The following is a 14,356-nucleotide window of genomic DNA, read 5'->3' as shown; positions in this document are numbered from 1 at the left end:
CCCTGCCCCCCAGCCCCGGCAGGATGCTGTATCTCTGCCATCTCTGCCCCTCCGTCACGCCTGCCTGGAATCCAGCAGCGGGTTCAAAAGTTGTGGCGGGGCAGGGGGAGGCAACAGCCGTTCCCTGGGAAGAGCAGGGTGGAAAAATAAAGGCTGAGATTCCAGGGCTGTAAGGAAAACATCAAAGTGTGGACAATGACAATAAAGTCGGGTTCAGGCAAGGATCTGCTGGTGAGCCGGGCTCTGCCAGGCGCGGGCTGTGAGGGGGGACCTGACCTGAGCAGGGAGAGCTCTGGCCCTGCTCCTGCCCCAATCCACATCGGCAGGGGGACAGAGGGAGCCCAGACACGCAGGATGATAAAGTGGGGGGACAGCCCCAGTCCTGCCACGGGGTCCTGCCCGCGACCCCTCAGCACCCCAGGGCTGGGGGAGAGCTGGCAGGGAAGGGGAAGGGCTGGCTTGGCCAGGGGGGACAGCAGCCACTGATTACTTTGGACACACAAAAAGGAAAGAGCGCCAACAAACAGACCGAGGGGTCTTATCACAGGCCCAGGGTGATGTTTGTACAAATGGTGCATTAAAGCACGAGCTGGGTCGGGCAGGTGGTGTTCGTCCCGTGACTGGGACACAGAGCAGGACACAGGGACACGGAGTAGGACACAGGGATGTGGGGCAGGACACAGGGACACCGGCTGTGCTGCTGTGCCTGCTTGAGACAAAAAGGGGCTGGGATGGGAAATGCAAAGACAAAGCCAACTTGTCCCTGGACCTCCCCGGAGCATCCCAGCTGAGCCTCAGCCACCCACGACTGCCTCCTTCCCTCCCTCCCTCCCACTGTGCACAACTGGGCTCAGCCCGTGGAAAAAGCAGCTCCTCGGCCTGGGAGCACAAGTGTGGGGTGAAGAACAGACCCTGGTGAAGCAGGGATCTGCCCTGGAATGCTGAGCTGCTCTTCACAAGGCTCAGGCAAGCTTGGAGAGCTGCAAATATGAATGCAGGCAGGAGATGGATCTAAAACTGTCTGGCTGAAGGATGCAGCAGCCGGGGGTGGGAGGGAGGGAGGGAGGGAGTGAAGGACCAGAGCGATGGGATGCTGAGACCACTTGGTCCCACACCACGAAAGGTTTAAGGAACGGGCTTAGGACAAATTGCATCAGAGCAGATGTCCATGGGTGTCACATCACCTCATCACATCCACTGCTTTGGTCACGGTTCTCTCTGCCCCCCACAACTGCCCTGATGTGCCCATGGCCCCAGGGCCCTGCACCGAGAACCCAGCAGGAGCTCTGACCATTTCGGCCGGACCCTTGGTCACACCTGGCCAGGTGTTTCACAGGGTGCCCTCCCTCCCTCCGAATTATCAGCCACGAATCGCTGTCGGAGGCACCTGGTGCTTTGATGTTCCCCAGATCTGCATAAGCAGCAGATACCGATGCAAAGCTGCCAAAGCTGCCGGGGCATAGACAAAGCACTTAACACCTCCAGCACGTGTTACCTCTCCTACAGGTGGGAGGGAATGGCGCTTAGGAGCATTACCTGCAATACCTGACACCCCCAAAAACCAGGCAGCCACTTTCGTACCGGCACCAAATCCCAACGCCACAAGACTCCTGCTCCTGCAACAGCCATGGCAGGTCGAGGCTGAAATCGGCTCTTTTCTACCCCAAACTGCCTGAATGTGCAGCCCTCAGCTTGGGATGGCACCTCCGGGCGGTCCCAGGGCCACCAGCACCGTGTCTCCCACGGAAACCACAGTCCCGGGTGACACAGTGGGACACTGCCCAGACTCACGGCTCAGGGGATGGCAACACCCAACCCTGCCGAGGGAGGTAGAGAGGTCCCTGTCCAGGAAACCCGCTCCCCGAGGGTTCCACCGATCCAACCCTTCCCACTGTACACCCACGCTGGAGCGAGAATTCCTGACAGAGCAGGAGAACGAGCCCCAGCACAAGCACCCGGATTCAGTCCCTGCACACCCTCCCCAGCCCGTCACGGCTGTTTCAGTCTCCCCCGAAGGAGGGGAGCTTTGGGGAAATTGCCATCAACGTGGGGAAGTTTTCCTAAACCAAAAACTGATGCTGCCCCTGCGGAAATTGCAGCTGGGGGTTGCTGTGCCAGCAGTGACCGGAGCAGGAGGGCTCTGAGGACATGAGGAGCTGGACTGCAGCTGCACCACAGCCCAGCAGTGCCATTTTTAACCAAAACCACCAATTTAACACAGAAAAAGGTCCGTCCCAGCTACAACAGCTCCTCTCTAAACCCTCATCAGAACGTAACTGGTGCAGCTGAGACTGATAAAGTCACACCTGAGGGCAATAAATTTGGATTTGTTCCCATTAAGGTTTCAGAGAAACCCTTAAATCTTATCCTAGAGAAATGCAGGTTTATCTGCAGCAATTGCTTTGTTCTGTTACTCATTATTGAGGGTTTGCATATCGTAATGTCACCACTGAGCTTCATTAGCAGGTATTTAAATGCTATCTACCAAACCTGATTTGCACAGACGCTCCTTGTGGTTTAGGAAGTCTGAAGTTCAGGCTGTCCCCCGGATTCTCTTCCTTTGAGGTGCCCCCACCCCCCAGCAGTAGCACAGCAATGTGTCTTACAGACTGTCCAGACCGCATTTATCAAACCTCACTGAGGCTAAAAATGAAGATAATTGCTCTGGGGACCCAATCTGAACATTCCCACAGCAAAATTAACTTTATTGGTTGAAAATGCCCCTCTCGAACCCTGACAGACTTTGTTTCTAACCTCCCTGTGAAACCCTCTTCCCCAAAGCTCTTCTCCCTGCCCACCACATGATGGAAAAGAGAAGTGAGGGTAAAGCAGCATGGAAATTTCAGCACGGATCACAAACCCAGGCAAACACATGCCAGGAAGAAGGAATTGCAGCAGAGAAGCTGGAGGCTCCTTCCTTTCCCTGGCAGGGCAGAAGGCAGCTCAGAGTCAGGAACCCTCCAAGTGCCTCCAGCTGAACTGATCCCAAATATTCCCACCTGCAGCCTGAGCCCGGCCCCCTGCCAGGCAGGCAAGAGAACACACCTTGTGACAGAGCCTTCTGGAAATGTTCAGGGGACAGCTTCTGTCACAGATCTGGCAGACCAAAGCTTGCCCCAGGGACCAGGTGGGACACAGGGGTGTTTGGCCCAGCCCCAGCAGCACAGGGGGTACCTGAGGGTGATGCACAGAAGCACCTGACCCATTTTAATGCCTCAGGTCAGCAGCTTCTTGCTGGAATAAGGGTCAGAAGCCACATTTATTGCATTCATCTCCACACGAGGAGACTCCACATGATTTTTATTTCTCCCTTATATTGCATTTCTGTAACTGTTACAGTATTAAAATGATTAACGAAAGCATAAAACTGGAACCAAAACCAAGGGGTGAGAGTGTCTCCTCCAGCATTCTGAGACCTGGCCCCTGGAACAGGACACGCTCTGCTCTCCCGAGGGAATCATCTGCCTTTCCCAGGAGCAGGAAGGCACTCAAGGCATGGGCTGCTGTAAGCCTGGCTGGTGGGAATCCTCAAGACAAGTCCTGGTGCTTCACTGGATCAGCACTCTCTGGGCAGGTGCGTTAGATGTCCATGTCGAACTGCTCTTCCTCACCTGCTGGGAGGGACAAAACCACAGGTGAGTCCTCAGAGTTCCACATTAAATACCAAAGATTTTAGTGAAGGAGCGACTGGCAGCTGGCTGTGCTTCAGAAATGGGGTCGTTTGGGCTTAAAATCAGCATTCAGGCATCAGGGTTGGTGTGAAAATCATCTTGTGAAGCTCTGGTAAAGGTGTCAGCTCTGGGAGCTCTCTACCAGAGCAGAGGTAGAGAAAATGCCCTTTAAATAATTTATTCTTAGCCTGGATTCCCTCATAACAAGGAATGTAGAGAACCACCCTGAGGACAGTCGCTGGGACAACCCAGACAGGCACATTTCACACTCATCATCCCAAGAGCTGCTCCCACAGCTGGACAGGAACCAGCGAGGGCAGCCAGGAGCTGTTCCCGAGGACAGGGATTCTCTGGGAGTCACAACCCGGCACCCAGCCTGCATGTCAGGGTGCCAGGGAGCCCAGTGAGCCACTTCAGGTCACAACAGTGTGTCAGGCACAAGGCAATGACTCCAGAAAGATTTTACTTGGAGTGAGCACAGAACAAGAGCCTTCAGATCTTTATTTTTAGAGAGAAGATAAATACTTTCACTTGGTGGGTTCTGGTTGCTTCAAGAAATAACTTTAAAACAAGAAATAACTTTAAAACAATTCTTCAAGGGCAACATTGGCTCGTGTTGCTGCACCAGGGCCTCAGTGAAGTGTCCCTGTCACAAAATGGGGTCAGAAACAGGCAGGAGGAATTTACAACTCAGGCTGATATTAAAAACCCAAGTAAATCCTGCTCTGAATTGTAACCTGAAACTCCAAGCAGCTGCAGCACGGCCCAGCACAGGGAGAGGCAGCAGCAGCTGCCCCTCTGCTCTCCACAGGGCTCCTAATCCAACAGCAGCTTCCCAAATGCTGAATTAATGGGAATTATATCAAATTACACCTAATAACTGCAAAAGTCACATTGCTGGGGCCCACAGCAGGATCAAACAACTACGAAAACCTTGTTACCCTGTGACACCGAGCCCACTCTGACTTTCCAAGAAGTTATTGGAGAACTGACCACAGTTCATGGGAATCTCCTGGCTCCACTCCAGCTCTGGAATTTCTAGGAACCAGCAGCGCACCCTCACGGGTTGTTGGGGTTTTGTTGCCTGCGCTTACCTGCGCTCACTTTCTCCTCACAGTTTTGGACATGGTGGTTTTCAAGCTTCAACTCCTCCACGTTCGGGCTGGTAACGCCTGGAATGTCCGGAAGGTCGGAGGGGGGTGTTTTGGCAACCGGAGAATTGCGGCATTCCATCAAGAACTTACGGTCATAAATAATCCTGGTACCTGGGGGGGGGGGACAGGAACATGGTCAGGTGTGTCCCTGCCCAGGGCAGGGTGGGGAACTGGATGATCTTTAAGGTCCCTTGCAATCCAAAACACTCAGGGATTCTCAGGTATAGCGATAGCTGTGATGTAGTGCTTCCCTGCTCAGTCTGTGTCACCTCACCCCAAAGCCAGGTACATTGTCACCATTTCTGCCACTAAAGGTGAGGCATCAGGTACCCAAACGCTGCCAGCTGCTGCCCAGAGCAACACAGGACTCCAAACCCCAGGCAGGGGCTGGAAGCAGCAGATCCAGCCCCTTCCACCTTGCTCAAGGTCACACCAGCCCATAAAGCAAACAGAAAACTGAATTTATTTTCCACTCACGACCAGAACCCACATCCCACCTGAACCTGCAGGTGGATACACACCAGGGGACAGGACGTGGCAGGGCCGTGTCCCTCTGAGCGCTGCCCAGCGGGAATTCCTGCACGGACACGTCCCTTGGCAGAGCAGCAGTTACACACACCTTGCTCAAGGCTTACACAGATTGCTAATGCTCCAAGGGTTAACCAGGAACCACCCAGCTCCAGCCTACCACATCAAGCCTCTGGGCATGGATTTCTAGGAACACCACGGAACACCCTGTTCCTTATAAAGGAATTTCATGGAAAAAGCTCAAAAACCACAGGCAGAAAAGGGATCCCTCCAAACAGCCCACAGCCTTAACCCAGGAAGTGCTGGAAAACAGTGTTTGCTTCCCAAAACAGTCTTTGCACACCCCTCTGGATCAGGTAGGTCCTGCTCTGCTCCTGTTCCAGCCAGAGGGAAAGGAACTTGTCCTTGTGCCCTCCCCAAAAGCGTTAACTAAAGTACACACACGTGGGCAAACAGCTCCCGTCACCATCTGTCCTGGAACAATCAACTCCCTTTGGTTTGAACACTATAAATATAAAATAAATACATAAAACAACATGTCCGGGTGTTGTGTTCCAACCAAGTTCTGCCAGGGAGTTCTCAAAACACTGAAAAACTTTTCACTGATGATTCTGAACTTGAGTTGTTTCAGGAGGAGGATCCAACCCAACAGTCAGCTGGCTGGGAGAGGGGTGTTAAATTCCTGGGAAGCTCAGGGAGCAGGACTAGGACAGGGATTCCTGGAACTGCAGCTCATGTACCAGCACCGGGAACACGAAGCTTCCACGTTCCTCCAACAGCCTCATGCCCAGAGCTCCCAAAAGCAAAGGGTCTGTGGACAGCTGGAGCAGGACACCCTGGGCAGGACACCCAGCCTGGGCTGCCCCAGGCACAAAGAGGCTCCTTCACACGCCCAAAGCCACGTTCCCAGCAGCTCCCCGGTGCTGTCAGGGGGGCCAGGGTGTATTTAGCAGGAAAACCCACCCACCACGGGATGCTCGGCTCCCTGAGAGCACCACAAGGCAGACATGCAGCCCTGCGTGTCTGTCCTCCAGCAGCTCCCAATCCTCCCTCCCTCCAGCAGCGGGGTGATCCCGCAGCAGGGCCGGGCAGCACACGCTGTCCCCAAACGGGCCGGGACAGCCCCGAGCGCTGCCAGGTGGGCACACCCCGGCCACAAACGCGGTCCAGCTTCTCCTCTTGCTGCCAACACTCGGCAACTCCCCGGGGAACAAGAGCTGACAGCCCCCGAGGGCTCATTACTGCGCGCCGCTAATTGCTCATTTCTGCTGTGTTACCCACGCTGGGGAAGTCTCCCACAGCCCAACACAATCCCTGCAGGTGCTGCTGGAGCCCTGCAGCGATCTCCTGCTTTCAGAGGGAACACATGGCCAAAACAACCCCAAACCTCAGCTTTTCTGCACACACAAACCCCGGTGAGTGAGTCAGCAGTGTCACTTCCCCTTCTCTCCGAATTTTAACCCCTGGAATCCTGTGGTAGATCCGAGGGACCAACAAAACCTCCATCCCCTCCCACAGTTTGTTCTTTTGGCTGAACTTCAGGCACGGCTTCACCATTCCTGCTGCTCACATCCACCTGGGCAGGGAGGCAGTGACCTGCATTCTGCAAGGTGTGGAAAAAAAAATCACCCCAAGCCCCGGCTCAGGGGCACCAGAGGCAGCTGGAATTCCCCACACTGATCCTGTGCCAGGTGCCATCACCTGGAACCGCGGCCACTTCTCTCGGGGCCAAACTGCCAAAATTAAACACCCAAGGAAGAGATGGGGACACAAAACCTCTCTGATGGAGGAGCCCTTAGCAGAATCGGTTTGTTACTCTTACTTGAGGATGAAATCCCCACAGATTCCTCTCCCGGCAGCTCCCTGAGGCTGCACAGGACCTCGCAGCAGACAAAGAGGGAACAAGCCCACGGCCTGTTTGCAGCAGCGGAGCGCTGTGCCTCCAGAATTTGGAGCAATTTGGGATCAGAAATAAAGAAAAAGGCCCCAGGGTTTGCTGACTGCCAAAGAAAACAACAAATATTAGAGATTAGAATTAATCAGTAACCACGGGGAGGCCGAGGCTGGTCCCTGCCGTGTTTCCCCAGCACGGACACCCGGGCAGGTGCTGTCCTGCTGCCCCCGCCCCCCCAAACCTCCGCTGCGTCCCGGGACAAAGCGGGGACTCCCCGTTCTCCTGCTGGGACAGAAGGGGAGCGCTCCCCCCTCCCGCAGGTGAGACCTCCCCGCTCTCCCCCCACAAGGGCCCGCCCAGTCCCCCCTCGCAGGGACCCCGCCCGGCCCGGCGCTCACCGCCCGGCGTGGTCCCGAACACGGTGCCCCCCGGCGTGGTGCTGTAGTCGCCGGGCGGCAGCGGGGCCCCGTCGGGCAGGGCGAGGCATTTGCCGGGGCCCGGGATGTCGCGACTGGGCGTCTGCCCCTGGCAGCAGCGGCCCGACATGACGGGACCGGGACCGGGAGCGGGACCGGGAGCGGGACCGGCGCTGCCGCCGCCGCCGCCCGCCCGCCGCCGCTTCCGGGCAGGGCCACGCCCCTTCCGGCGGGCGGGGCGGGGCCGGGAATGGGCGGGGCCACCCGGCTGGGGACGGGGCTTGGCCCGAGGGGCGGGGTTATGCAAATCTGGTAGGCGTGGCTTCGCGGTAAATGGGCGGGGCCTGGGCGGGACCCCCGAGGGGTCCCCGGGTCCCCTCTCCGTGCTCTGTGAGCCCCGGGGCACCCCCGGGCCGTGCCCCCCATTCCAGGGCCGCGCTTCCCGTGCCGCGGGCCCTTCGCCACGCGGGGAGCCCGCACAGCCCTCGGGGGTGTTGGCAGCGCTGCCCCTTCGTGCCCTCCCCTGCCCACGCGGGGTGGCCGCCCTGGGAGGTCCGGGTGGTCCCCGTGGGAACGCTGCGGGGACAGATGTCCGCCCGGCTGGGTGGCAGTCCCCCATCCCAAATGGCTTTGCCTCCCCCGAGGAGCCGGGAACAAATGCGGGAGGAGCCGGGGGGGCCACACACGGGTCCGGCATCCCCCACGCCGTGAGCCCGGGGATGCTCCGGTGGGGCTGCCGGGCCTGGAGCTGTGGAAAAATAGGGTTCGTCTTAATACTTTATAAAAGAAAAGTTTTAAAGAGAGGCTGAATTGTGGTGGGAGGGGCGCAGGGTCGGCTGGGCGGGACCCCTGGGCTGGGCACGGGAGAGGCTGGGGAACCCAGGGATGAAACCCGGGCACGAAACCCCTCAGAGCATCCTTGGGACCACCCTGCTCACGAATACCCTCTAGAAGAAGCCCTTCATCCCTTCCCTGGTCCCCCAGCCGTGGCCACAGGGCTCTGCTGACCCTCACCGGACACCGGTCCGGTGCTGACATCTGCTGACGGCCGGGATGCCGGGAGCCAGGCTGGATTCCAGCACAGATGCCGGCACAGGCGCCAGCAGATGCCAGCAGCATTTCGGCAGCGCTCCGCCTGTGTTGCAGCACGGCGGGGTCACCGAGGCTGTGGCAGTGCCTGTCCCTGGGCCGGGGCCTGAGGCTGCTCTCCGGCTCCGGGCGGTGGTGGGACACAGCCAGCTCCGTCCTGCCCAAAACAACAGCCAGGCTCCGACAGATGGAGCTCGGCAGCCACGCACTGCTCCGAACCGTGGCCAGGGCCAGCCTCATCCCTGCGGAGCCACGGTCCCGCCCCGGGGTGCTGGGGGTCCCCAGTGCATCTCTGAGCATTTCCTATGGGGCAGCATTTCGGTGTCCAGGGCAGTGGTCTCCTGCCAGGTTGGGGTATGGACAGGGGTGTTTCTGCCCCCCAGGGTCCTGTGGGACCCCAGGCAGGGTGTGGTACCCCCCAGGAACCCCTGGGAGCCCAGGCAGGCTGTGGTGCCTGGCAGGCAGCCCTCGCCCTGTGCCAGCTGCTGAATCGATTACTGGGCACTGGGGCAGGAAAACAACATTTCCGGCATGAAATGACATCAGCAGTGACCCCCAACCCAGCGAGGCAGCCGCTGCCATTTCCTCCTCCTCCTTCTGCTGGAGAATGGACCGTTATGGGGTCAAGGACTGGGGGAAGGTCAGGGTTTAAGGGCACATCCTGGCTGGGGCAGAGCAGGGCCGGCCCTACCACGGTGTCACCATCCCAGTGCCTGCTGGAGTTCGGTGCTCCCGGCAGCACACGGGGAACAGGATTCTCCTGCCCAGCTCCAACTGCCCGGGAGCTGCTGCAGGCAGGGAAGAGGCGTTGGGTGTTCTCCTGCTACCAGCACCCTCCGATTACAGCATGTTCCTCTCCAGGGCATTTTATCTGCCCATTCCATGGGCAGCTCCCAGGGCTGGATAGCCCTTCGTCATCTTCATGTGACACGAGGTTATCACATTATTGCCTTCTAAATCGGGAGCAGAAGTGCCTCTCCGAGGTGTCCGTCTCTCCACCAGCACTGTCTTTGCTTCTGACCTGCTTTGAGTCACTGGTAGCTGAGCAGGGGTGGCTTTTGGTGAAGGACTCACTCCCCTGGCAGGGTCCTGGGGAAGAAAACGTGTTTTATAAGTCATGAAATGCCCCTGTCCCTGGTGTGAGAGCAGCCCCGGGGGATGGCAGCAGGGGCAGCTCCTGCCCGGCCCTGCCATCACCGGCCCCACTTCCACCAATCCCGACTGGGCTGTGATTACAGGAGGGTTTGCTGAGACAGGAAAAAGGTAACCCGAGGGAAGGATAAACTCCTGCCTGGTGGGCAGTGGGGGGCTGGCAGCTTTCATCTTGCCCCATCCATCACCTCCTGTCCGTGTGGCTCCCGCGTGGAAAGGCACATCCCCAGCCCTCTCTGCACCCCACCCCTCCCATGGAGGCCTGGGGACCCCACTCCAGCCCCATGAAGGACGGGATGATGATGGACCCCATCCCAGTGAGGATGTCCCGGTGCCGCGGCATTTCCACCCCATCCATCTGTGTTTACATTCCCCTCCGATCGCGGCGGGCGATAAGGACAAACCCGGACAAAGCCACATCCCCGCTGCCCGCCCAAGGGCTGTTTGTGCAGATAAAAGTTGCCCCATAAACAAGCCCATCCTGCCTTTGGGAAGGGCATCTCCGCTGGCCCCAGCCCTCGGCAGGAAACCCTGACTGGGACGCCCCTGGCATTGCCGGGGGTGCTCAGCACCCCAAAACGCAACCCTGGGATGTGCTCTTTGGGTCCTGCTCTTGACACCTGCTAGCAACAGCCTCTGTGGCATGGGATTCACCGTGGCACCCATACCCAGAGCCAGAGGGGGAGTGTTTGACTTCCTCCTCCTCTTCCTCTTTCTCCTCCTCCTCGTTGTTGTTGGTTTTCCTCCCTGCAGACATTGGGCTGGAAGCAAACACAGCTTGGTGTCAGCCCCAGGAGGGGCCCGGGGGCTGGGGAGCAGGGATGGGTGCTGTTGGGCAGTGGGGGCACAGCCGGGAGCTTTGGCAGAGGGTGCCCGGGCATGCAGGGGGCAGAGGAGGGGCAGGGGGAGGCAGCGGGTGGCACGGTGTCCGTGGTGTGGGGGCTGGCAGCGGGCTCCACGCGGGGCTGCTGGCACTCGCTCCCTCATCCCTGCCAGCTTCCCCAAAGCAGCTTCTCTCCCCAAAGCGGGGCTGGACCCTCTCCCTCCCACCTCGCTTTGGGGCAGAGCTGGGAATCCCACAGGCAGGGTGCTCCTCTCTCCCTCCGAAAGCCTTGCCTGAAAGCTCAGCTCTCCCTGAGGTCATCTCTGTTGTTGACGTTTTTTCTCGACACTTCCCACACTTTTTGTGAAATCTGGACCCGTGTTATTGCAAACTTCTCCCTCCTTCCCCCACCCCAGTTTGCTTTAGCAACAGCTGAAGGAAAACCAGAAACAATGGGAAAGGAGCTGTGAAAACATCTGTAAAACCTTTGTAGGTCGTGATGGCAGCATGAGGACTCTCCTTTCTCTGGGTACTTGCAGCTGGAGGGAGATGGGACCTGTCAGAAATGAAACCATGGTGCAAGGCGTGATAAAAATGTCAGAAATTGGGAATAACTGCCTGCAGGCACCGCCCTGCTGCTGCTGCTGCTGTAGGAGGCTTTCTTCTCAACAACACCGGAAAGAAAACAGCTTTCCTATGATTTATTTTTTAATTTGAAAACATAATTGCGCAGGGATCTGGGGGGCAGGAGCAGGACCTGGGGTTGCCTTAGCGCAGCCTTTGTCACTGGCTGGGTTTCAGGATCTCGATGCCCCTTTCCCTCATTCTCTCACTGCTGCCGTGGCCTCGGGAAGAGTTGCAGCCCCGGGGTGACGAGTGGCTGTGCCTGGTCTCGGACTGCCTGCTCTGGGCACGGCAGGATGGCCCCGGAGCCAGCTCCGTGCCTCCATCTCCTCTCCTCGGAAGCGACGCCGGTGGCCACAAGCTGCATTCTCCGTGGCGGGTTTCCCACCCCTGCAGCCCCCATCTGTTCACCCCAGGGTGCCCCAGGCGAGGACAGGGATCCCACCAGCCCTGCCCGGCCTCTGAAGGACACCACGGCTCCTTCTGCCGAGCTGTGTGTCCGTAGGGCAAACCCTGTGGGAACGGGCTGTTAAACAGGGAGCAGAGTGACCTCAGCCCCGGCTGGGCCGGCTCCGACCTCCCGGGTGCCCGCGCTGCCTCTTTCATCACCACCGAGGCAGGAGCTCCCAGGAGCTTCGCCTGGAAAACAGGATGTGAGTGTTTGAGACGTGGGAGCTTGGAGCTCCTCAGGATCCAGGGCTCACCCCGGGCTGGGATGGCAGCGCCGGGGTGGCACAGGGATCTTCCCCTGGGTGATGGGGGAGCTGTGCTGGGACAGCAGCCTGCTCAGGGGAGCTAGTGGACATGCAACAGGGTGTAAAGCACCCCCGATTCACAGCACAGACCCTGCCTGAACCCTGTGAATGTGGATACACGCTGCCCGTGGGATATTTGCCATGGGCAAATTTGCCATGGGATATTGAGCACACCCTGGGTAACCCACACGCTAAAAACAGCAGCTTGTATTAGAGCCCGTGAAACAGCACATTTTTAGTGTTTTTTATTATTCTGACACAGAGATTTTTCACTTCCTGCCCAAGCCCTGGCTGACAGTGCTGCAGCTCCCAGAGCCGTGCCCGCCTGTGCCGGGGGCGGAGGGTTTATATGGAGACCAGAGTTTATGTGGAGCTTCCTGCAGGCTTCCTGGGACAGGCAGTACCCAGGGGTTAAGGCTTCATCACAGCCTGTTTATGTGCTGACGAGGAAATGTGGTGACAGAGAATCCCAAACAACTTCAAAGCAAGATTTGCGGATCTGATATGGAAACTATTCTGAAAGTCCAGGGGAGTCTATCGCTTCTGTGGACACACAGCCAGAGCAGGACCCATTCCCAAAGCCCAGCCTGGCCCTGTGCCCATCCCAGCGAGTCCAGAGCTCCCTCCCTGGGGAGGGAATTTGGGGTAAAATGGTGCTCCTTGGGCATCTCCTTCGTAGGCAGAGAGAAGAGCATCCCATGGTCCTCATCCATGTCCTGTGCTGTCCCCAGGTGTCCTCCCTTGGGATGGAGAGGTGAAACCCCTTGAGGGCTAGTGGGCAGCTTTGGTACCACCACCTGCTGCACTGGGGCTGGTTTTGGACCCTCTGCTTGAAGCTGAAGCAGAGGGGAGAGGGGGACTCTGGTGTCCCCACAGTCGGTGTGGCCACGGGCAGTGACAGCACTGTGACTCCACCGTGTGATGGGTTTATCTCATGTCCTGTACCGGCGAGTATGTGGCCAAGTGCCAGGGAGGGAGCGAGCTCCCAGCTATAAAAAGCTTTTGTTTTATCCATAGCTGCTACTTGAGCTCTCACCCCTCACTCTCTGTGACCAAGCAGAGCCCGTGTGCCCTCAGATGTGTCTGGGATCAGCTCAGGCATCTGTTTCCTCTCTCCAAACACATCTGTGGGCACCAGGAACTTCATGTGCTGCCCAGCAAGGAGGTGCCAGTTCCCATCTGCATCCCAGCTCTCCCCAAGTAGGGATCTCCCCTAATTCATCCCAATTCTCTATGTGTAAAGAAGTAGTTTTAAATACCCATTGTTTATTCTGCAGCAACAGCCAGAGGAGCTGCTCTGATCCATGGCATAAACATATTTTCCCAGAGTTTTCTAAGCAACACTTGACCCATTGGCTTCCTGTGGCGTTTTGCCAGGGCTGGCTCTGCCTCCCCCACTGCCAGTGGCTGTGCAGGTAGAGCTGGGCCAGCAGTCCTGGCCCGTGGCTGTGGTGGGAAAGGGAAGAGGATGCTTCCCCTGGTGGCAGCCCTGGGCTGGATGGTCTCCATCCCTGTGGGGGCTTGGATCAAGGCTCTGGAGCAGCAGGGATGGAGGTCAGGGCTGGGTGAGACCCAGCATCTCGGCTTCAGCTTTTCCAGCTGTAAAACTGGGACAAAGATACGGAGCCACGTTACTTCCCCTGCGGTGATGAAAGGCCTGGGACTCTCCCTTCCTCTCCCCAGTCCTGTCTGCTCCCTGGGAATGGGGCAGGGCTTTGAGCCCTCCTGTCCGGGAGGGGTGCTGATTTGAGCTCCAGAGAGAAGACACCAGGATGGGGTTGGATGTCTGCTTGGCCCCTTGGAAGCACCTGGCTGTCTGTCCTGCCGAGGGCAGTGTGCCTGTCCGTGGCTCGGAATGCAGGGGGAAACTCCCTCCAGGGCCTGAAAACGCCATGAGGGACTGTCTGCAGGAAAACAGGCTGTAAAATGCCTAGGAAGGGTCTTGCAGCCCCTCTGGTGTCTGGGAGCCAGCACAGAGCCCAGCTCTGTAGGGCAGCTGGGGCTGCAAGGGAAGTGGAGGCAAGGATGGGAAGTGGAGGCGAGGATGGGAAGTGGGGGCAAGGATGGGAAGTGGGGGCAAGGATGGGAAGCGGGGGCAAGGATGGGAAACAGAGGTGAGGATGGAAAGCGTAGGGAATAATGGGAAGCCAGCAGCCCCTGGTCACTCAGGAGGGTGGGGGCAGAGCTGGGCATCCTGCCCCATGCCCAGCCTTTGGCGACTCCACACAGCCAAGCCCAAAGCCCTCATTA

The 14,356-nt window shown here is 58.2% G+C and overlaps 1 protein-coding gene across 2 annotated transcripts; it reads right to left on the bottom strand.

The window, feature by feature from the left end:
- Positions 1–3,258: 3,258 nt before the first annotated feature.
- On the bottom strand, positions 3,259–7,889 carry EIF4EBP1 (eukaryotic translation initiation factor 4E binding protein 1). 2 transcript variants are annotated; one of them, XM_069035527.1, is made up of 3 exons: positions 7,646–7,889; positions 4,766–4,936; positions 3,259–3,614 (listed from the first exon to the last, which is right to left on the bottom strand). In XM_069035527.1, the coding sequence occupies exons 1-3, from the start codon at positions 7,791–7,793 to the stop codon at positions 3,580–3,582; spliced, it is 354 nt and encodes a 117-aa protein (XP_068891628.1). In that variant the 5' UTR covers positions 7,794–7,889; the 3' UTR covers positions 3,259–3,579. The 2 variants fall into 2 exon arrangements, with proteins under 2 accessions (XP_068891628.1, XP_068891629.1); XM_069035528.1 differs by having other exon boundaries at positions 3,259–3,611; positions 7,646–7,888.
- Between the last annotated feature and the right edge of the window lie 6,467 nt (positions 7,890–14,356).

This window comes from Aphelocoma coerulescens, chromosome 22 (assembly GCF_041296385.1).
Source record: "Aphelocoma coerulescens isolate FSJ_1873_10779 chromosome 22, UR_Acoe_1.0, whole genome shotgun sequence".
In the NCBI taxonomy this organism is placed as follows: domain Eukaryota; kingdom Metazoa; phylum Chordata; class Aves; order Passeriformes; family Corvidae; genus Aphelocoma; species Aphelocoma coerulescens.
The sequence above is the reverse complement of the archived record's forward strand: the minus strand, read 5'-3'. Positions and strand labels throughout refer to the sequence as shown.